Source organism: Natator depressus, chromosome 8 (assembly GCF_965152275.1).
Source record: "Natator depressus isolate rNatDep1 chromosome 8, rNatDep2.hap1, whole genome shotgun sequence".
In the NCBI taxonomy this organism is placed as follows: Eukaryota; Metazoa; Chordata; order Testudines; family Cheloniidae; genus Natator; species Natator depressus.
In genome coordinates, this window is record NC_134241.1 from 53,379,545 (window position 1) to 53,402,318 (window position 22,774).

General features: G+C 46.1%; 1 protein-coding gene across 1 annotated transcript in view; it reads left to right on the forward strand.

The window, feature by feature from the left end:
* Window positions 1–16,456: 16,456 nt before the first annotated feature.
* The window catches only part of RGSL1 (regulator of G protein signaling like 1), a 33,557-nt gene continuing 27,239 nt past the window's right edge, over window positions 16,457–22,774 (forward strand). The window contains 3 exon segments of the mRNA XM_074962023.1: window positions 16,457–16,517; window positions 20,296–20,378; window positions 22,581–22,655. Of these exon segments, the coding sequence (XP_074818124.1) occupies window positions 16,457–16,517; window positions 20,296–20,378; window positions 22,581–22,655 (219 nt within the window).

The following is a 22,774-nucleotide window of genomic DNA, read 5'->3' on the forward strand; positions in this document are numbered from 1 at the left end:
GCAGGGAAGCACACAGTGGTCGGTATGGCCTGCTAGAAGGGCTGGCCAGTATTTTTCCAGCCTGCGAATGGTCTCTTCTCCCACTTCTGCTCTGCCCTCCTCACTTTCCAGCACATTCATAAGAATCAGGATTCAGAGGCCACTGCAGTGCACCATTTGCATTCAATTTGCCTATCCTCCCCCATCACAAGAGGCACTGGGGCTGCTCCCTGGATTGCTTTAGAATAATCTCAGAATGTGGGGGGAGAGGAGAATGAATTTCTCAGCCCCTTAGAAATCCAAACCCTGCAAGTACAAAGGCTCAGAGACCTGAACTTCACCAAGATTCTCGCCTCCACCCGTCCCCGGAAATGAGCTTTTCAGCACAAACACTGCTCTCACTTCTCTCAGCTCCTACCTATTTCAAAGAGGAAATCTGATTGCCACTGCTCCCCGCTCTCTGGGCATCCAGGGGCACTCTCAGCAAGGTGGTGGCAGGTAAGATGGCACTGCACATCCCTAGTGCTTGTAGTCAGAGGGGACCAGATCCTTAGTGGGTATGAAGTGAGATAGTATCACTGAAGTTTATGGAGCTGCATCAATTCACTGGTAGTGTGTCCCCCTTAACAGGCCAAATTCCTCCTTGGAAAAGGGGCGGCAGCATTTACACAGGGAGCCAATTATTTTGCACATCAGCTCACACGGAGGGCAATACAAGCATGTTACTTCCCCAGGGTTAGTCCCAAGGCTGATGTCTATATACTCTCCCCATCAGCTGAGTAAGAAATAGGTACACATCATGTTTCTTTAGCATTTTGGAGGAAGAGTCAAGGGACATGCCCCCAGACCTGACCTCCTCTCCTGTCCCCCAACATGCAATTTCCTGCAGCCTAGAAAGCCCAGGTTTAAATGTAGATACAAAAGCAAAGGGATGCATTAAATCCAGCATACCTGTAACCAGCTGGCTTGATAACAGGATTTGAACCCAGGCCTTTCAGCACTAGCCTGTACTGCTTAGCTATAGCACTACAATAGCCCGCTGCAGCCAATCAAAGCTCTTACGCAGTGCAGTCATTATAGAAGAAAGATCCCACCCCCCTTCTATTATGGGTTAAGCAGGTACTAATTAATACCTGCTACCAGACATATCAGAGAGGTAGTGAGGCTATGACTTGCATTGCCTCAATTCTCCTTTGGTTTTTGTTTCCTCCTCCTTTCTGACGGATCGATTTCACTCCTGCATTTTTGCTCTTCACATCCACTTCTCAGAAGTTGATGCTGAATGACCTCTTTTATTCCTGACCCAAACCGTCGACAGATAAACTGGCACGTTATACTGAACTAGAGGCCAGGTCAGATTTGGTCATTTGAAAAAACAGACTAAGTATCAGTTGTTGTGTAGAGACCAGGTCAGTCCACGCCTGAGCCAGCATTCCTGCTGCATAACTGGACTCTGGAGACTGCAGCAGAAAGATCAACCCAGCAAATTTTGTAATTAAAGGTACATTGGACCTGGGTTATATTCAAGTCTGTTTTTCTCAGCTCTGCAGTGAAGGTGCATCAGAAAAATACTAGCTTGGATGGCTAAAGCTTCTCTGAAATAGACAAGTAGTAAGTTGCAAATGAGCTCAGTTTATTGATGCAAATAACCCTCTCCCCCCCACACACACACACTTCAATCTATTTTAAATCTCATTGTTTTCTAGATTTCAGTTCAAGAGTCCTGGTGTTTGATTAGAGTGATCGGAAGATTCCAGGGTATTAAAAATCTTTTCATGCATTACCTGGCATTTGTCAGTTGATTTCTTCCCCCTAGGGAAATTCCAGAAGAGATTTTCCCCCATTTCTGTTTCCAAGACTCTCTCTGTTATTCAACGCCTGTTGTTTCACATTGGAACAGAGACATTTTCAGTGCAAATAGCCCTGTGCTATGCTGTATTCTGCACATTCTGTTCTGTTCAGTATTCATTACACCTCCCAGGCACTCTTCTCTTATTCAGGAATTGTTTACAAGGAATAGAGAGAAAGGCCTAGCCTGGCAGGTGTAAGGACAGTGCCTCTAGTGAGACCTCAGGGGGAATTACACGTTTCCTTAGCCAGCTCCATTTCACTTGTTTACATGCTTGCGTTCCCCTCCTCAGTTACAGTTTATTTTTGTGGGTGCACAGATCACTCATTCCTCATTCCCTCTTGTGTGCTCCACTGACCCTCATTCTAGTCAGTGTTTAATTTTAGAGAGAAAGCCTGTCCAAGAACTGAGAAGACGAGGACAACCGCAGTGCCCCACTTAGAAGGGGTATATATCAGCATAGCTCCCCATGTTATGTTTATGTAATGCCTTTGAAAGACAATGTAGCATTTAGGGGGTGGGAAAAACATGCACATTTTTATTCTTTCTTCCTACCCATTTGTAATCTTTGGGGGAGTGTTTGTCTTTATCTCCTGCCTCTATCCCCTCACTTCCCAAGCTGTTACTTTGGGCATCTTAAAATATTTTCAGAACAGAGGCTTTGCCATGGCAGGGATGAGACTGGAAAGGACTGGTAATGGCTGGTACATGGAGCCTTTCATCTCTAGGACAGCAATTCCAGTATTGACAATCCCAAGCGTTCAAAAAATGACAAGTCAGGCCCCATCATGAGATTGGCCTAAAAATCACAAGAGTTTAAAGATAATAAGTGTTGGGTTCTTTGTGTATGTCTTCCTGTGTTAGAGACTTCACTGTTCATGTTTCCAGGCTTTTCTCTGCAGCCACGTTAGAAACTTACTGTTTTTGCAATGAAAACTGAGTTTCGTAGGTAATAACGTGACTCCAGAAGTTGGGGGCTTTATGAAAAAAACCTCAAAATCACAAGCTCCACAATGAAATCACGGGAGTTGGCAACACAGCAATGAATTCAAATCTAGCCCAGAGTGGCAAGTGTACAAAGGTAGGCCCTGATGCTAAAGCTGAATCCATCAGCACCTGGGCCAAACCCCATTGACTATAGCAGGACCCTGGGCAGGCTTAAGTGTCTGCATGTAGTACTGGGGCCTTTGTTACCATCTAATGCTGGTTTGGTGCCCTATGAAATGGTGTACTCCCCCCAGTTCTTTTAATACACAAATGGCCGTATCTCAGAAGTCATCCCCTCCTTCAGCACCACTCAGCAGCCTGCTTGGTAGTTCTAGCTGAGAAGTCAAGGATCAAAACAGCATGAAAAGAACATTCTTTTCTTTACTAGTGGCCATAGTTAAGGCTCATTGGCAGGGCAGCTTGCACAGCTACTGCTCATGCTGTAACTATTCACTGGTTAAATAGAGAACTTCAGGCTCCAGGACTATTTAGACTGTAAACTCTGTACAGCAGGGCAGGGTTTGTCCATTTATTCTGTTTGTACAGCACCTAGCACAATGGGGCCCCAATCCTGGCTGGAGCCTCTAGGCACTAATACAATTCAAAGAAATAAGGACAATCTCTGGTATCTTTCACCAGCACTAAGGTCACTTTTAATAAAAAGATATATTTTTAAATGGAGATACTGCATTAGAGGAAAAAATGGCCCTCCTAGCTCAGTGTCATGTCTCAGCCTGTGACCAATCCCAGATGCTTCAGAAGAAGGCAGAACACATCCATAATGCACCTACCTGTTCAATACCATAGTGGAGGGAGGTGAGAACTTTCTTCCTGACCCAGCTGATTACTTTAGGTTACATCCTGAAGCATGAAGATTGATAGTTCTTATAATTTGCAATCCTCACCAATGTAACTGCAGATGCAATTCTTAATACACAAAAAACTTAGCCAGGAAGCATTTGGGGCTGCTGTAGATATAACACAAACCCACATAAGCATACCCTCTACCTACAGGCACCTCTACCTGCAGCACCCATTTGTCTCTTGACCAGCCTTTAGATTATTCAGCTAGTCACGCTGTAAATCCCATACCACCGGGGACACAGCTGCCCTGTGCATTTGATTAAGTAATCCAGGGAGGTGGAAGGTCACTGGTCGCTCTCAGTGGCTTAAACAGGTGCAGCAGGCACTGACCTTGCGTATCTTGCAGCAGATTTTTATCCCTTTGATTTCCGTATCAGGCTGATGACATTCCCAGAAGCAGGTTTTTGATTCCTATGCACCCAATTTACTTTATAATGAATAAATATTGAAAGAGAGGTGCCGGGCTTGCTTTGAAGAAGCTGCCAGGTCAAGGGTACATGACTGCTGGTTTTGAAGTGGTTTTCAAAAGCAGCAAAGGCTAGCAGTTATCTCTGGGTTGCACTGCAAGGCAGGTTCTTGGGGGGTTGGTTTTTTTAAATCCCCCACCTGGCGCTGAAAGGCTTAATCAGTGGTTCTCAAACTTCATTGCACCGCCACCCCCTTCTGACAACAAATCCTACACGACTCAGCCCAGGAGGGGGCTGGGGCTGGGGCTGGGGCTGGGGCCAGAGCCCAAGCCCAAGCCCGAGCCCTGCTGCTCCACCGCCCCAGGTGGGGGCAGAGCCCAAGCCCTGCCACGCTAGGCTGAAGCCCTCGGGCTTTGGCTTCAGCCCTGGGTCACAGCAAGTTTAACGCTGGCCCTGACAACCCCATTAAAATGGGGTTGTGACCCACAGTTTGAGAACTGTTGGCTTAGCTGCTATGTTGTGAATGATGCATTTAGGATAGTGGGGAACTGGTGATCTCTGAGAGCAGAGAGGGGAATGTGGGGCCAGATGGGGCCAGGAAAAATGTATGTTTCCTGCACATCCCCTCACTCTTAACTCTTCATCTTGACAGCCCAGTTGCAACTCCCTTTGCTGGTGCATCAGCCTGTGAGGTTGGTTTTCTGCCCACTCACTTAGGTTCCCCAAAGTTCAATGGGGCAAACAGGAAGGATCACAGCTACTCTAACTTGCCCCAGTTCTGTAGGCCAGCAAAGCCTCAGCACAAAGTCTTTTCTTCCAGGTTGGCATCTCTTCCCAGGCCTCAGAGTTTGAAACTCCCTTCTCTACGCTTTGCAAAAAAAGGGAATTGCAACATAAACCTCCTACACCCCTGAAGCACTCCTGCCTATGGGAGACCCAGCTTTCTAAGGCTCAGGCTGGCCTGAATGCAGGCCTTTTAAAGAGGCAGAACATCAGCGGTGAGCTAGAGTCACTGCTGACAAGAAGCACATGGTTCTTGGGAAGGTGGGGCATGGGCATGGCAGGAAGATAAAGATCTAGCTCTGAGGGTTGAGGACTAGATTTTGATTTCTTTGGTATGTGTGCAAGTGCAAAATATTCCATGTTAGTGTAGCATTAAGGCTGAGAAATTAAACAGACAGTTTGTAAATGCTGAAGGGTTTGCCTAGCAGCGTTAACTTGGTCACACTGCGTATCTTGTATTTCTTCCATTACTGTTCATGTTGCTAAATGTATTCCTCATTGCAGCAGAACCTCACTAATAGTGGCTGTAAGACTAACACACGTTGTAGATTGGCAAGTAAGAGAAAACCCAAAGGCTGGCCTGAATGGATCCAACTGTAGCATCTTGTAGGACCTTGAGTTGTAGATTAACAAAGAGAGAATTAGCAGCATTCTGTTGTGTCTATCTATAATATGACTGAATTAGGCCCGCATGCTGCAAACACTAAGGCCCCGATCCTGCAAGCACTCAAACACATGCTTAACTTTAGGCTTATGAATAGTCCCTTTATAGTCAATGGAACTACCCATGTACATAAAGTTGCATACATAAGCCAGCCTTTGCAGGATCAGAGCCTTAAGCACATGTGTAATGTAATCCACATAAGTAGCCTCTTATTTGACAGGGTATATGATGTAGTGGCTAACACATTAGCATGCTTAGACTGAGACTCAAGAGACCTGTGTTCTAGTCCCACACAAAAATACCTCCATTAAGATGGAAGTTTCTATCAGTAACTTAAGAGTAAGACAGGTTTCAGAGCAGCAGCCATGTTAGTCTATATCCGCAAAATGAAAAGGAGTACTTGTGGCACCTGAGAGACTAACAAATTTATTTGAGCATAAGCTTTCGTGAGCTACAGCTCACTTCATCGGATGCATGCAGTGGAAAATACAGTGGGGAGATTTATATACACAGAGAACATGAAACAATGGGTGTTACCATACACACTGTAAGGAGAGTAAGGTGAGCTATTACCAGCAGGAGAGAAAAACAACAAAAAAACCTTTTGTAGTGATAATCAAGGTGGGCTATTTCCAGCAGTTGACAAGAACGTGTGAGGAACAGTAACAGGGGGGAAATAAACATGGGGAAATAGTTCTCCTTTGTGCAATGACCCATCCACTCCCAGTCTTTATTCAAGCCTAATGTAATCGTGTCCAGTTTGCAAATTAATTCCAATTCAGCAGTCTCTCGTTGGAGTCTGGTTTTGAAGTTTTTTTTGTTGAAGAATTGCCACTTTTAGGTCTGTAATCGAGCGACCAGGGAGATTGAAGTGTTCTCTGACTGGTTTTTGAATGTGATAATTCTTGACATCTGATTTGTGTCATTTATTCTTTTACATAGAGACTGTCCAGTTTGGCCAATGTACGTGGCATAGAAGCTGTGTTGTGCTGGCTTGGTAATCTAAATATTGGAATATCCACCAGCGTTTGGGGTTTGTTTGCCCCATTCTGTTTGTAGTTCACCCTGATTGAGTGACCTCAGCTGGCTCCCACGGGCAGCACCGTCACACACCCAAACAACCTTAACTCTGCCCTGAAGTAACACCATGCAGTAACCTTGCGATTAAGACATTTCAGTGCTTGTGGTGCCAGATTAAATTAAACTGAATTTTAAGGACACATTCACTTTTTTCCATATGTTTTAAATTCCTTGTGACCTCACTTATGTCCTTAATTATTGGTATTACAGGACCAGGCTTTTGGCTGTGTAAAAATCAGACTTTACTGTTGTTGTCTTTTTAATTCCAGTGAAAACAAGATTCATGCAACCCAAACATGGCAGCCATGGCTTGTGCATGAGAACTAGAAGCAAAAATGAAAGGGACTGGTCTAATTTCATGTATGTGTGGAGAGAAATGCACAAGCACAAACAGTGAGAAGCAGACTAATCTTTCAGTGATTTTACTTAGACAGTTTTTGAGGAGGAAGAAAGAGGAAATGATGTGTTGCCTCTTTTTCCCGCCTCCAAACTCTGGATAAGAGTGGTGGTGCAATGTGACCCGCAATACCAGCACACACTCACCGCCAACAAAGAGGGACTCTCTCACCGGTCCAGAGGCAGGTAGGCTGTAGAACTGATCAATGAAATTGTTTTTAATTGTTCACTTTATTAATATAACTTCATAAGCAAAGTTTTGTGAATGAAACAACATTCATTCATAAAACCGGTTACCCCAAAAACTGGCTAATTGAGTTTCACTTTCAAGCCAATTGCTGCTTAAATCGCTGAAACTTACACTGTTTCAACATTGTAACTTCTGTTCACTGTTTGCCATTTCTTACACTTGTCCATATTGTAACTCAAACCCCATTTTAACATGTCCCAAACTCCATTTTAAAATGCTCACTCCATTTTGTAAAAGCTTGCTGCAACCTTCATTTTTGCAAAACCCAGCTGTCATCTTATTAGTTTAGCTTAGATGTGTGAATGAGGTATGTGTGGATGATGGAATCAATCTCCAGCCCCAGCCTGTCCTGATGAAATAAAGTGTAAACACCCAACGGCTAAAGATGCAGACAACAGCCCTGACAAAGTAAGAGGAGTCCACCCTCAAAAGAAAAGAACAAAAGTACAATTGAAGAAACATCAAAGCCAGGTCCTAGGCTGAAAGTCATGTCTGCAATTGACGGGTGATCAATCACACCGAACCCAGAGACAGCGTGACACAGCAAGACCTATAGACTCTGGATTCAAACTAAAGCCTACAAAAAGGATGGGTGAGATGGAAGACTTTGAAGGGTAACATTCTGCTGCCAACATGGAAGGGCATTGGTGCATGCCCAACAGAGACCCAGCTCTTCCTTGTGCCCGGCTTTCCTGGCCAGTTAGCCGACATGAGCTACGAACCCAAGCCACGAACTCAAGCTACATTCAGGACTGGTAACTATACAGCAGCTGCAGAACCTGTGTGTGTGTATGAACGAACGTGTGAATGAATGTGAAACTGAATGAAATGTTACAGCTATAACTGACTGCCTACTATGATTCTTTTTGTATTCACAATAAATGTGACATTTTGTCTTATTCCCTTTAATAAGCTCCTGCTGGTTTTTATTTTATTGGTATAACAAGGCTGGGGGTGGGGGTGGGGGTGGGGGTGGAGTGATAGAGAGTGTTGGGTATGATGTGGGGGGAAGCATGGGATTGTGCGTGTGGCAAGTGAGAATACAGCACCATTTCCTCCGTTTAACAACCTGGTCTAGTGTGTGACTTCCACTATCTCTAGAGGTCCCCAGCAAGTGGAAGCCTATTACTGCTGTCTGGAACCAGCTGCATGCAGAAGTGATGGGATGTGTTTTGGATCTCTACCAAGTGACTGTCAGGTTTCAGTCAGGGATTCTGGAATAGGCGCTGGTTGTAGGGAATGGATTCCGATGAGAAATAATCTCCCCACCCCTCTCCTGTAACAAAAGCATGGGTAAATTGTACAGCTTCTCAACATGTGCAGCCAGTAGCCTTAGAGGGAGCCAGACATAGCTCAGCCAGGTACTGTGCACAGGCAGCTAGTTTTGCCAATGCACCTCTAACCCTTGGCAGGTTAGCCTTGGATTTAGCAGCAGCTGTGAGTTGTGCCAATTTATATTGGACCAGGCTGAGAACACCACACTTGCTCCCTTTGACTTAGGCAACATAAGCACTGGTTATTGCTTGCCACTGACTTCCAGGTCCAGATCCTCTTCTGTTGTAAATTGGCAACTTAGAGCCAGATTGGTACCTCAGCTGAAGTCAGCAGGCATACACCGATTGCTGGGGATCTGGCCCTCAGTTTGGTCATTTACCAACAGACAGGATGATGGATTTCTTCCTAACAGAGTCATGATCTGAGAGTCATGCATGTGACAATCATGGCAAAAATGCAGTGTCACGCAGAGGTTACCTGGCCCCTCCTGGGGCTGAGATTAACTGAGAGCTCCTGGGTGGATTTGTAATCAGAAATACTTTTTACCGTGTGTGTCCAAGCTGTAATGTATAGCTCTGTTTCCAGCATTTCATGGGGCACAGTGTGTACCACCTCTGTCCTCTCTGCTAATTAATCAGAATTAACTGTGTTTTGCTGCTCCACGCCTGCCCCAGACTCCTGTGATAGATCAGATTGGAAGGGAAGTAATGTGGCCAGATGATGTGTAGTGTTTGGGGAGACAGAGGAATAGTGAGGGGGGAACTTGTGATGTACTCCAGCCTGGACCGTGACTGAAGAAGAACATCCTGATTTTTATGGGGGATTCTGATTCTTATCACGCTGGAGATCATTCACCCTAAACTGCTGGCATTCCCCACCTCACATGGCAACAGATCATTAGCACCATGCCTCATGCAGGCTCTGGTGGTCCCATCACAACTGGGACAGGGAGCCAGCAGCTGCAGTTCCGAAGCATTGTTTAATCTGGCTCTGGCTGAAGGGACCTGCCAATCCCTTCCTGAGCCTCCTGGCTGCAGAGTGATATGAATCACTCCGCCTCCCGTGGGCCTCCCTGCTGAGGAAGTAAAAAGACCTGATGCCCTTGCTCCCAGCACCTTCCAGGGACATGAGGAGAACTCGGTTCCTGTTCCTTGCATGGGTGGTGAGAAGAATGCAGAAACCCGGGTGAGTCACTCGTCCGTGACTGACTCAAAACGTGCCAGGAGTCATCTGTGGTTTTGCAATATTTGATGCGACAAACCAAGAACCCCAATCATGATGCATCATGTGAGTGTTGGCAACTGTGACAATGACATTATAGTGCACAAGACAGGCATAGCTCACCAGTGCAAGGGGCTGGATCCAATGCCCATTGTTGAAGTCAACGGAAAGACTCCTTCTGAATCAGTGGACACTTGATCAGGCCCTATAAGAAGGCTTTGAAAACCATGAGACCAAGGCAGAGGTTCCAAAACTGATCTCTCAGCCTACATGTCCCTCATCTGGACTGACATGAGTGTTGGCACTGAGGGGAGGCTTTCTAGCTGGGCGATGCTGAAGAAAGAAAGCGGCGTTCTGATGACAGCACCTGCTGCTCTCATCAAACGTATTGGCTGGGAATGGGCTTGTTAACTGAAATGGGGATTTCTGAGCCTCCTGTAGGTTGCCACCACCATGCTGCTTTGGAAAAGTGAAGTGACACCATTAGCCAAGATGGGAGTCTGGTTTCTACATAAGTTTCACAGGAGAACTTGAGTATATAACAGTAAATGTGTCCAAACTTATTTCCACTGAAATCCATGGCAAAGCTCTCATTGACTTCAATGGGAGCAGGAGTAGATCCCATTGCCCCTCCTTCAACAGCCCACCAGTACAGAATCACCTTCACAAACCCTAGATTCTAGCTGGTCAGGAGCCTTGGTGGTAGCCTGGCACAAGAACACTGGTTGGAGCTACTTCTCATTACTGAACCCCATCACACCAAATATCAACACACCACCACAAGGAATGGCTTGTATAGAGTATCAGTATAACACAGCGGGCCCAACTCTCCACCCCACCCAACTCTGTTCAGCCATCGTGAGATGGGCACAGTGCAGGGAGCTGGTTGCAGATCCTAGATTCCATGTCATGTTGGATTAGCATAAATCGGCAAAGGCAGCTCTCATTGATATCAGTGACGTATGGTCCCTCTGGGATGTTACCCCAGTGGATGATTGGTGGTAGCATAGCTCCAGTCTGCCATGCTCATTCCTGCCACCAACCCACCCTAGAAATGCTCCTGCTGACTCCACTGGCTTTACCAATTCTATGCCAGTGGATAGCTCCTTTGCAAAGGGAATTCTCCACTAGCCAGTTCAAGTCCACTCTGTCACATGCACAAAGTGGACCTAATGGACCCGAGAATCTGGCCCAGAATGTGTTATGCAGGACACAGCAGGCAGCTATAACCATTAAGATTTTTTTTCACTGACATCCAATCTTGTGAGCAAACAACGCCAGTGTCCCTTCAGTCTACCAAAAGCATATTCAGCAGTAATGCTGCACCTGCTCAGAAGTGGTAGAATCTTTCGTTGGTGCTGTCGAGGTGGCCAGTGTACAGTTTCATGAGCCGGGGGAAGGCTGGGTCACCCAGGATCACTACTGGCATTTCAACATCGTCAATGGTAATCTGCCAGTTGGGAAAGAATCTCCTTGCTTGTGGCTTTCTGAACAGTCCTGTGTTCTTAAAGATGCGCACATCATGAACCTTCCCTGACCAGCCAACACTGATGTTCATGAAATGTTCCCAGTGATCCACCAATGCTTGCAGAACCATAGAAGAATAGCGCTTTTGGCTGATGTACTCTTTGGCAGGGGTGTCTGGTGCCACAGTAGGGATATGCGTGCCATCTATTGCTGCAGCTTGGGAATCCCCTTGTTGCAAAGCCATCGCCTGTGTCCTGCACATTGCTGAGAGTCACAGGCCTGCATAGCAGGAGACGATTAATGGCTCTGTACACCTGCAGAAAGATGGCTCCTGCAGTGGATTTTCCAAATCCAAAATGGCTTCCCACTGACCGGTAGCAATTTGGTATTGCAAGTTCCTGCAGTGCCATTGCCACTCACTTCTCCACTGTCAGCGCAGCTCTCATTTTGATGTCCCTGTGCTGGAGGATTGGGGTGAGTTCAGCACACACACAGGGCTGTCCCTACCCATACGCAAAGTACGCAGCTGTGTAGGGCACCAGGAAATTTGGTGCCCCAAATTTCCTGGTGCCCTGCGCAGCTGCGTGCTGTTCCAGCCCCATTCCACCTCTTCCGCCCATGCTCCGCCCCACCCCTTCCCTGCCCCAGCACCCACTCTTCCCGTCCCTGCTCCACCCCAGCCCCACCCCCACCCCCCTGAGGACTGCAGCAAGGCTGGGCCTGCACTCACCGGTAGCGGGAAGTGCAGCGGCCTGGCCCCAGCTGCGCCGCCAGTGAGTGCTGGGGGGTGGTTCCTCCCTGCCCCCCCCAAGGTGGTTCCTCCCTGCCACAGGGGGGCTGCATAGGGCCCCAGAATAGCTAGGGACAGCCCTGAGCACACAGATCCAAAAACGTGGCCTTATGCATCCAAAAGTTCTGCAGCCACTGATCATCATCCCAAGCCTGCATTACGATGCCATCCCACCTGTCAATGATTGTTTCTCGGGCCCAGAAGCAGCACTCCCCCATCTGCAGCTGCTCCGTGAATGCCTCCAATAACCTTGAATTGATTCTCGCTGTGTCCCACAGCAATCTGTCCTCCAAAAAATAGTCACGTTCCCCACAGATTCAGTTTTTCTTACCGCTCCACAAACACCAGAGGATTGTGCGTCCTGTGCTTGCGACACTCCTGACAATAATGCAGAGCTGTGCAGGCTCCATGCTTCTGTAAGAGATGGACAGCGAGGAGGGCCACGTAGGTTTGTGGGATTTTTTTTAAAAGGCACAAAATTATGGGATATACATGACATTATAGGATGGAGACAGATGCACACTGGGAAGTTGAGCCCTTGCTCCTAGTCACCCTGCGTGGCTCATTTCAGCCCCATCACATATTACCAAAACTACCCACACTAGGATACGTACACATGGAGCACTGCACTGTGCACCGCCACAAACACTCCCACACTGCAGCACCAGCTCAAGAAGTCAAGGATGCAAATGCACAGCGCTCTACTAACTGCGGCGACTTGAGGCCAACATAACTTACATCAACCAAAGTTTGTACAGTAGATGTGGCCTGAGAAGATCCAGAGAGATGAAATCACTTGCTGAAGGCCACAGAATAAGTCAGTGTCACTGGAATCAGGATTAAGAGTCCGGACTCCCAGCCCCATGCTCAATCCACTAGGCACTGTCTCCAGAGGCATTGACTCTGTGTGTGCAAACCTGGAGGCTACCGCTAAAACTAACTCAGGGAGACTTGAAAGGAGTGACCTTGTATTAATGATTCCTGTCTTTCTGCTGATGCATCCAGTGTAATGTGATACCAAGAATCAAAACACAGTTGGGATAAATGTTGAGTTTAGTATTTCTAATCTGATGGTGCCACCTGCTGTCATGGAACACAAATTACTCTTAGCCATTAGAAACTAAGTATCAGAGGGGTAGCCATGGTGTAGCTAGCAACACCATCAGAGGACCCAACTACATCAGCCACATCATCAGGGGCTCATTCACCTGCACATCTACTAATGTGATATATGCCATCATGTGCCAGCAATGCCCCTCTGCCATGTACATTGGCCAAACCAGACAGTCTCTACGTAAAATAATAAATGGACACAAATCAGACATCAGGAATGGTAACATACAAAAGCCAGTAGGAGAACACTTCAATCTCCCTGGACATTCAATAACAGATTTTAAAGTAGCCATCCTTCAACCAAAAAAAACTTCAAAAACAGACTTCAAAGAGAAACTGCAGAGCTTACAATTCATTTGCAAACTTAACACCATTAATTTGGGCTTGAACAGGGACTGGGAGTGGCTGGCTCACTACAAAAGCAATTTTCCCTCTCTTGGTATTGATACCTCCTCATCAATTATTGGGAGTGGACCACATCCACCGTGACTGAATTGGCCTTGTCAACACTGGTTTTCCATTTGTAAGGTAACTCCTTTCTCTTCATGTGCCTGTGTATATATTTATGCCTGTATCTATAATTTTCACTCCATGCATCTGAAGAAGTGGGTTTTTTACCCATGAAAACTTATGCCCAAATAAATCTGTTAGTCTTTAAAGTGCCACCGGACTCCTTGTTATTTTTATTAGACACTAACATTGTCAGGGTAATCCAGGCCTGCATTTTAACATGATGTCATAGATTCTCAGCAGGTATGTGCTCTGTTTCAACGAATAGTAAGATTTGTTTACTCAAATCCTTGCTGTGCTTCAAAGCTCAGACAAGACATTGTAAATTAGAAATAAAATGTATAGATATATAGCCTATGTCAGCATAATTTATGTCGCTCATGGGTGTGAAGAGACAGACCCCCCTGAAGAGACAGAAGTTACACCACCATAAGCGCCCGTGTGCACTGAGCTAGCTTCTCCAGCCAACATAGCTTCTGCTGTTCACAGAGATGGTTTTATTATGCCGATGGGAGAGCTTGCTCCTGTCCGCATAGAGCGTCTTCACTCCTCGCTGCAGTGCTGTATATGTAGACATGCCCTTAATGTAAAGCGTCGTAGCAGCACCTTTCTGAGTTTGCAGGCAGCCTGAACCAGTAGTTTAGAGAGGTGTGATCTGCCCCACTCATCTCAGACAGGCCGCTGTGGATTCCACAATTAGATGACCATGGCATATGGCATTTCTCCAAGATGCCACAGGATTCTGCATTTTTGCAGTGGAATTCACCATTCTGCAGCTGCCTGGCACTCAACATATCATTTTTAGTCTCCCTGACCTTCTGGGACCTGCGTTCAGCTGCCTCTCCACCTTTCCCCATAAAGGAGAGCTAACTGGATTACAGTGCAAACTCCCTGCATTGCATGGGCAGCAAGGGGTCTTGGAGCCTGAGCTGGAGTCCAGCTTGCAGCCCGAGAGTGGGTGAAGCCTGAAGTGTAAGCTGGCAAGCCGGGCTACCTAAAGAATAGAGCAGTAGCTGAGATTCAGAAGCCAGGGTGGTGAATTGCTGATGCTGCCTGTGATGTTGCACTCCATATGATTTTATGAAAATATGCTAAGGAGTGTGAATATAATGTAACTAGAATATGCTTCATACAACAGGTCTCTTGTAAGGTATCATTACAAAGCTTATAATCTACTGAGCGTGGTCATCCTATTTGTATGAATGCATCATTCTTGTATCTGAAACTAGAAATATGAAATATAGCTCTGAGGTCCTATTGTAATTATTGCAAAGTGTGGGCCATTAATGGGGGTTTGGAATCTTGATGGCTCCCATCAACTAGAACAATTGGTTGTAAATGGCTGTGTTTACATGCAAGCCTTCCTGTGAGTCAGGCCAAGAAGAATGAAAGCTTGGGGTCTCACAGGATATGTGACCATGCCACCTGGTACTGGAATCCATCTTCAACCTGGTGGTTTTCCATTTAGAAGGAGGGTTGGAGACCCAGAGAGACAAAAGATTCTTGTCTTGTGCCAAAGCTATATAATAAGGGTGTGGAACAGAACAAAGGAGGCTCCAGTCATGAGAAATCCCATAGTTACCACCTGAGCTGGAGCTAACAAGAACTGTACCAGGGGAAAGGATTGGGCCCAGAGTAGGAAGGAGTCCAGTCTGTGAAAGAAGCTTATTGGAACATCTCTGAGGGTGAGATTTTATCTATAATCAGTTTCTTAATGTACTAGGCTTAGACTTGCGCGTTTTGTTTTATTTTGCTTGGTAACTTACTTTGTTCTGTCTGTTATTACTTGGAACCACTTAAATCCTACTTTTTATATTTAATAAAATTACTTTTGCTTATTAATTAACCCAGAGTAAGTAAGTAATATCTGGGTAAGCAAACAGCTGTGCATATCTCTCTGTTGGTGTTATAGAGGGTGGACAATTTATGAGTTTACCCTGTATAAGTTTTATACGGAGTAAAACAGATTCATTTGGGGTTTGAATCCCATTGGGAGCTGGGTGTCTGGGTGCTGGAGACAGGAGCACTTCTTAAGCTGTTTTCAGTTAAGTCTGCAGCTTTGGGGCGTGTGGTTCAGACCCTGGGTCTGTGTTGGAGCAGTCTGGTGTATCTGGCTCAACAAGGGAGGGTTCTGGAGGCCCAAACTAGCAGGGAAAACGGGCTCAGAGGTAGTCTCAGCACATCAGGTGACAGTCCCAAGGGGGTTTCTGTGATCAAACCCATCACACTCCCTACAAGCTCTTCTCTTCCCTGGCGCATGTGGATAGAAGGTGATTCTGTGCTGAGTCTGACTTCAACAGGGCGCCTGCACTGTAGGCTCCTGAAGTGGGGACAGAGCTCATTGGAGGATTGTGACCATAATCAAGAGAAGTGACTGGCTGTATTGTAGGATCCAGTATTTCCTCTGTGACTTCCACAGCAAATGTGTTTTGTTGGAAGCTGATTTTGCTACAGGACAGGACTGGAAGGTCTTTACTCCATTTAAGAAGCCGGAGGAGAGGTGATGGCCTAATCTGAAGATAAAAGGGTTACAGAGGTCACTAAGAGCCTACTCTGGGCCTTCAGAATCTTTCTTACAGGGGATGATGCTTGAGACAGAAAGTCCCCAGCTTGATGCTGAGCTTCCCAAGGTACATTTGTAGGGTTTGCAGTTAGAAAAGAAGTGATCCCAGATTTGATCAGAGATCAATGAGCGGATGATACACATGGACTTCCGCAGTGCCATTTTCAGAGTAGCATTGCACTTTCACCAGCTGGTACCACGTGGAACTCTGCAGAGCATCAATCCTTAACGCATCACAAAGGAACAACTCCCTCTAGAATGGTCTTGCTTGGCAGTGACAACAAAGATCTCAAGGACAGGGGAAACATGAACAAGACAGGTGAGTTACCTGCAACACACCCTTGCTGGAGGCCTTAGCAAGCAATTAAAGAGGGAAAAGTGGGAGCACAGGCCAGGGACTCAGGAAATCTAGGTTCCATTCCTGCCTGACACAGATTTGCTGTGTGATCTTGGTCACTTAAGTATAAGCTTTCAGAAGTATCCATTAATTTGGAGTGCACATTTTCTAGGTGCCCATCTTGCCTCTGTCCCTCACTTCCATATCTGTGAAACAGGGATAATACCACCTCACAGGGATATTGGGAAACTCCATTCATTAATAATGTTCGTATAGTACCTTTTGATCCTTGCATGGTTGGAGTTTCTGAAGTTAATCGCTGTCAGTGTAACCTGAGTTACTTTGTCTCTCTTGTCCCTTGACCTGTGTTGGTTTCTGGGAATTTATTAGCATGCTCTGCAGAAAAGTAGTTAAAGGGTAACAATTTACAGAGCCAGTTCCTCAGCTGGTGTAAGCTGGAGTAGCTTCGGGGGTCAAAGGAGCGATTCCTATCCACACCAGCTGGAGTTCTGGCACATGATGTTTTAGTCTTAAAATCTATTTTGGGATTGGTCCTCTCCTGCAGTCAGCCACAGTGTCTTTTTATTTTGTCCTGCACTGACTCATTGATTTCACAGTACTAATGCTATTTGTGCATGAGCTAGGCTCTTTAATTGTTTCAAGAGTTGCCCGTTGACCTTTCAGAAACTGGGATCCCACACTGGGACAAACTCTGGCTACGTAAAACCTTCTTCAGGATATGTTCATTGCAGAGTTTACTCAGGTCCGGGGACCCAGGAATGGGCACCCTGGTTAGCCACGCCCACCCGCAAGTGTCCACGCTATGCAGCCACACTCAACTCATACCCATGTAGCCACTGTCATGTTTTGGGGTGCAATCCAGACCAGTAAGGGATTATGTCACTGCCTGCCCTGTAACCCTGGATAGCTTAAATGCTCTGCTGCTGTGGGTCATAGCCTGGACACCAACAGCCACCAGACAAGAATGCAATATCCTGAGTGTCTGTGTGCTGCGCAGCTCTGGGTCAGTGCTTCTGACTGCAACAGCCTGCCTACAACACAACAGCCCCACCCAGGTTTGGTTACTCCTGGCAAGATGACCCCAATGCACTTCCAGTCCTGAATTTGTACAAAACAATCTGCCCTGAAAGGTCCAGCCCTCTCCTGGACTACTTAGAGAAATGAAGTTTGTTTGCTCCTTCAGAGAGACAATACCCAGCAGCTTGCCATGTTAACTGAAGTTAATAGTCACTTAAATTCAACACAGCACTGGGCTGATTTAGATTAAAATAAACAACTTTATTAGCAATGTGATGGGGGAATCCTGCTTGTCAAAAGGGGCCGTCCCTGTTGGCCCAGTGCAGGGTTGGTACACCCCATCACACAGTCATCAGGACTCCCTGTGGGATCAGATATTGCTACAAGGCAGGCTCAGGACCTCTGGCAAGGTCAAGCAAACAATCAGCCTGCAGCCCCTGGGCAGGGCAGAACAAGTAGTCTGTAGCCCCTGGGTGGGCAGGGCAAACAAACAGTGTATGGCCCCTGAGCCTCCTGGTTGGGACAGGCAATAGCAATCGGGGGTTCTGACCCTCTGGGCAGGGCAGAACAAACAGTCAGTTTGTAGCCCCTGGGCGGGGTAGCACAAACAAGCAGTAGTCACATCTAGTGGAAAGTGGGGAGAGGTGGGGGAACCCAGGCCCATCCTGCTCCACCAGGTTCCAACTCAGGGCCCTATGAAGCTGGGAAATTCCCTGTTAAGGGAATAAGCATCCACTTCTACTACATTCCCTGGGTCACTTCCTACCGCAAGGTGCACCTCAGGCTTCTTCCTGGCTGGCAGCAGCTCAGTGTCCCCATAAATCTCTGTGGTCATCTGGTTGTCTGCAGCCTAATCCTGGTCCACAGTTTTCACCTCTTGGAGTTTCAGGTGTTTCTGCAGGAGCTTGCAACACACGTCCTTCCTTCTCCTCAGCCAGCCCAGACTGAGCTGGGATGTCTCCTTTTATCTGTCCCTTCTACCTGGAGCATGTGTAGCAGGGGTTAGGGGGGTGTGGCTTCCTGGGCTCACAGTGATTGGTCCCACCCCATTGGCCCAGTGCAGGGTTGGTAAACCCTGTCACAAACAGGACATAGGTTAAGTGAAGCCAAGCAAAAGAAATAAAGGTAGAGATGGTTACAAGCAAACAAAAGTGAAAACATGCATCTAGAAGTCTAATACTCTACCTCGCAAGGTTTCGCTCACCAATTGCTCTTGGTCCAGCATGGCTGGCTGTCTCTCAGTCAGGACCCTTCCACAGATGTACAAGGTACTTGTTTCTCTTGTCTTAGGTGAAAGCTAAAAATGGAATCTCTCTCTGTTCCTTATATTCCTAAATAGTTTTTGTTCTCAAGGTTAGAAAGGCCTCCTGGGGATTTGGTCTCTCTGGTGTGTAGGAGCCATGTTAATTCTATGTGTCTCGGGTTCAGGCTCAAGACAACCCAGGATGGTTTGCTTTATAGCTTTGTTAATGACTAATAGGTAAACTCAGGTAAACCCTCATTTCTTTGTCTAGGATGGACCTGCTTATCTAGGCTGTCTTCTTACACATCTTCTAGTAAACCTATAGAGAGGGAACTCATAACTTCACATATTAGATTAATACATGCATTTTACAATGATGACCATTGTGCTAGAACATAAGAGCATGAGTGGCCATACTGGGTCAGACCAATGGCCAATCTAGCTAGTATCCTGTCTTCCAATAGTAGCTGGTGCCAGATGCTTCAGAGGGAATGAACCAAACAGGGCAATTTATTGAGTGATCATCCCCGGTCATCCAGTCCCAGCTTCCGACAGTCAGAGGTTTAGGGACACCAAAAACATGGTGTTACATTCCTGACCATCTTAGCCAATAGCCACTGATACACATATCCTCCATGAATTTATCTAATTTTTTTAACCCAGTTATATTTTTAGCCTTCACATCATCCCCAGGCAACAAATTTCACAAGTTAACTGTGCATTGTGTGAAGAAGTACTTCCTTGTTTGTTTAAGCCTACTGTTTATTAATTTCATTGCATGACCCCTGGTTCTGGTATTATGTGACGGGGTAAATAACACTTCCTTATTCACTTTCTCCATACCATTCATGATTTTTACACCTCTATAGACCTGCTATTAGTTTTCAAATGATACCTTACAAGGCATATTTTGTACAAACATTTTTGCAGTAGTGTGAGAACAAGGGGGTGCTTAAAGTCACAGCTGTGTCCACATTGGCATTGCAGTAACCCAGGTCAGGCACAATGATAATTTTGGGGCATACCCCAGGATTCTTAGCACCTCACTAACTTGAGCAGCTGTAGGAATTGTTCCACAGTGTACTGTGAGAGAACTTGTCCACCCTTCCCAAGCCTCTATTGGAAGTGTTCTCAGTGTTACAGGAACCCAATCTATTAAACATTCTCCTCCTTTTGTGTTCCTTAAACTGGGTTTAGAAGGAATTATGTAAGACCCATTTTAAACAATTCTCTTTCCTAGTATGAAGACTACCAGGGATTGAACTGGGAACTTCCAGAGCTAAAGGTGTGAGCTGCAGCTTGAGCGTAAGCTTGCAAATTGTGGCTCTAACACATCCATACCTCCTGTAATTAGCACAGAGGGGGCCCTATAACACTCCCCAGTGGGCTACCCCAGGGTTTTAAAATTCATTTTTTGGTTCAGTTTCTCTCCCTCTCTGTAACAAAAGTTGAGTAACTGTTTCTCTTCTCCCACCCTAGCAATGATAGCCTCCAAGGAGCTGGTGGTTCTCCTGGAAGATGAAGTCTTTGTAGATTTTTTCAACACATTCCTGAATCTCCCCGTAAGTTTCCATCTTACAGTTTAGCTCACTCTCTTTCTGGATTCTACCCTCCGGGAGTTTGCAGGTCTTAGGGAACCCTGTGAATTTCAGGCCAGTACTGCTCTGGTAGCTATCCCTACCCCTGCTCCATGGGCATGCATCTTTGGATGTAATTTTGTCAGCTGTTGCAAGCTACGTACGGGGGGGAAAGGGGGTTAGATGGGCAGAATGTAGTTATCCAAGCAGGACTTTGGGCAGCACAGAAGGAATAACACCTTATTTTTGCACATAGTGCCTGTGTCGCGCTGTCTGGAGTCGCTCACAACAGGGACTGCCTACCTCAGGGCAGACTGTCAAAAACAGGGCAGATGCCCCCAAACTGGTGGTGTGCTCTACAAGTAGATTTCACCAAGCCAGTAACAGATGATCTCCTGGATCACTACACCAGTCTTGCCATGGAGTCACAGACAGTCCCCTTAGACTCTCCAGTCTATCTTGCCACTCCGACAAGCTGGACTTAATGATAAATGGTCACTTACACCAAAAATCACAAAATAGTCAGGTTGCTCCCAGTCCCAAGAGACCAGTCACTTACCCCAGATCAATTTGTGTCTTAGATCTCACACCGAAGACAATGCCTATAGCCAATCCTGTAATAAACGAATTTCAAGGTTGATTAACAAGGAAAAACAAAATAAGAAAGTTATTTAAGGGATAAAGCAAGCAACCATATATGCACAAATGAGTTGCAATCTAAATCCCAAAGATGACAGAGATGTGGTAGTTTGTCAATTCAAGATGTCTTCCAGGGTGGACCCAGGGATTTCTGCCTCAGTTGGGAGTCTCTGGCCCAGTGAGACTTCGAATAGCAAAGAAATGACAAGTTTTCCTGTGTTTTTGTTTTTTATTTCCTTCATTCAGCCTCCAAGTCCATAGGACAGGCCTTGCACATAGCAGTTCCCAGGTGCAATAGGGCCATTTACCAATCCTTTGTATTGTGATGTTCCTTGATGGCCCATCTGATTTTGATGGTCCTTTTGGACAAGCGGTGGAGGGTGAAGGAGAAACACTCTTTTCATATGAGTTCACAAGTTTAGAGCAAACATTTTCAAAGCCATAAAGCAAACCTTACCTATTTCCTTATAGCATAGAATACAGACATTACAAATGAGATTAATGCATGCAACAACTTACAAGCATCCCGTAGAGTCTAAACATACATACATACTTATAAGACTAATACCTATTTTGAATAACACTAACACATAAGTGAATTGGTGTGGTCTCCAGCTATGAGTTTGTCTGTTCTTAGCTAATGCCTGAAGCCTTGGCAAGAGCTGGTGCCTGGCCTGCCAGCGTCACAGCCTGTTCGGACAATGATTCAATACTGATCAGAAAGAGTGAAAATATAGACTCAACTCCACCATTTCCAGCACCATCAGTTTCCCTGAGTATGTCTACACTGCAATAAAAGACCCCCCGGTACCGAGTTTCAGAGCCTAGGTCAACTGACTGAGTCCCATGGGGCTAAAAGATAGCAATGTAGATGTTCGGGCTTGGACGGGTGCTGAACTGCTGGAGGTGATGTCTTTAGAGATGTCAAACAGAGATTGTGACTGCTTGTGGGAATTAGGAATCCCTTCTGCCTTACAAATTTCTCCAGAGCTTGTTCCTAAAATGGCTACTTTTGGGCCTAGTAGGACAGAGCTCATGGAAGAGAAGGAATGAGCTTGTGAGTTAAGCCTCCGAAAGACTGGCTTCAAGTCCCGGCTCTGCCACACACTTTCTGGGTGACCTTAAGTAAGTCACTTAATCTGCAAAGTGGGAGCAATCATTCCTTTCTCCCACTCTTTGTCTGTTTAGACTGTAAGCCCTGTAGGGGAGGGGCTTTACTCACTGTACATACAACACTAAAACACTAGGGTACCTAGGCCCCGCTGTAATACAAATACATCACAGACCACATACTGAGAACAGTGACTATAGGGAGGGGTGCATCACTTTGGTTTTAAACAGCTATTTCATGTATTAATAATAATTGTGTCTGAGGAGTGTTGCTGCTTACCAAGAAAGGTTGGATGAACTCTGCATGACTTGGAAGAATAAGTGGTGAGGATTGTCTATAGGAAAGATGGCTTTTCCAGGAGGAGTTATTGACTCCACTAATCAGCCCCTCCCCCACACCCCAATCTCTCTCACTTCTCTCCTGTTCTTTCTTCACAGGTCTTTGGCCAGACACCCATTTACATGGCCAACATTTGCCAGTGGTTCCTGTGGCCAGAGTTACCATGCTCCCTGGTGAGGCAATAACCTTCTTAGCATGCAGTGGAGGGCTGTTACCTTCTACAACAGGGATGGGCAGAACAACTAGAGTTTAAGATTTCCAAGGCTGACTCTCCTTCCCTTTTGTCCCCTCC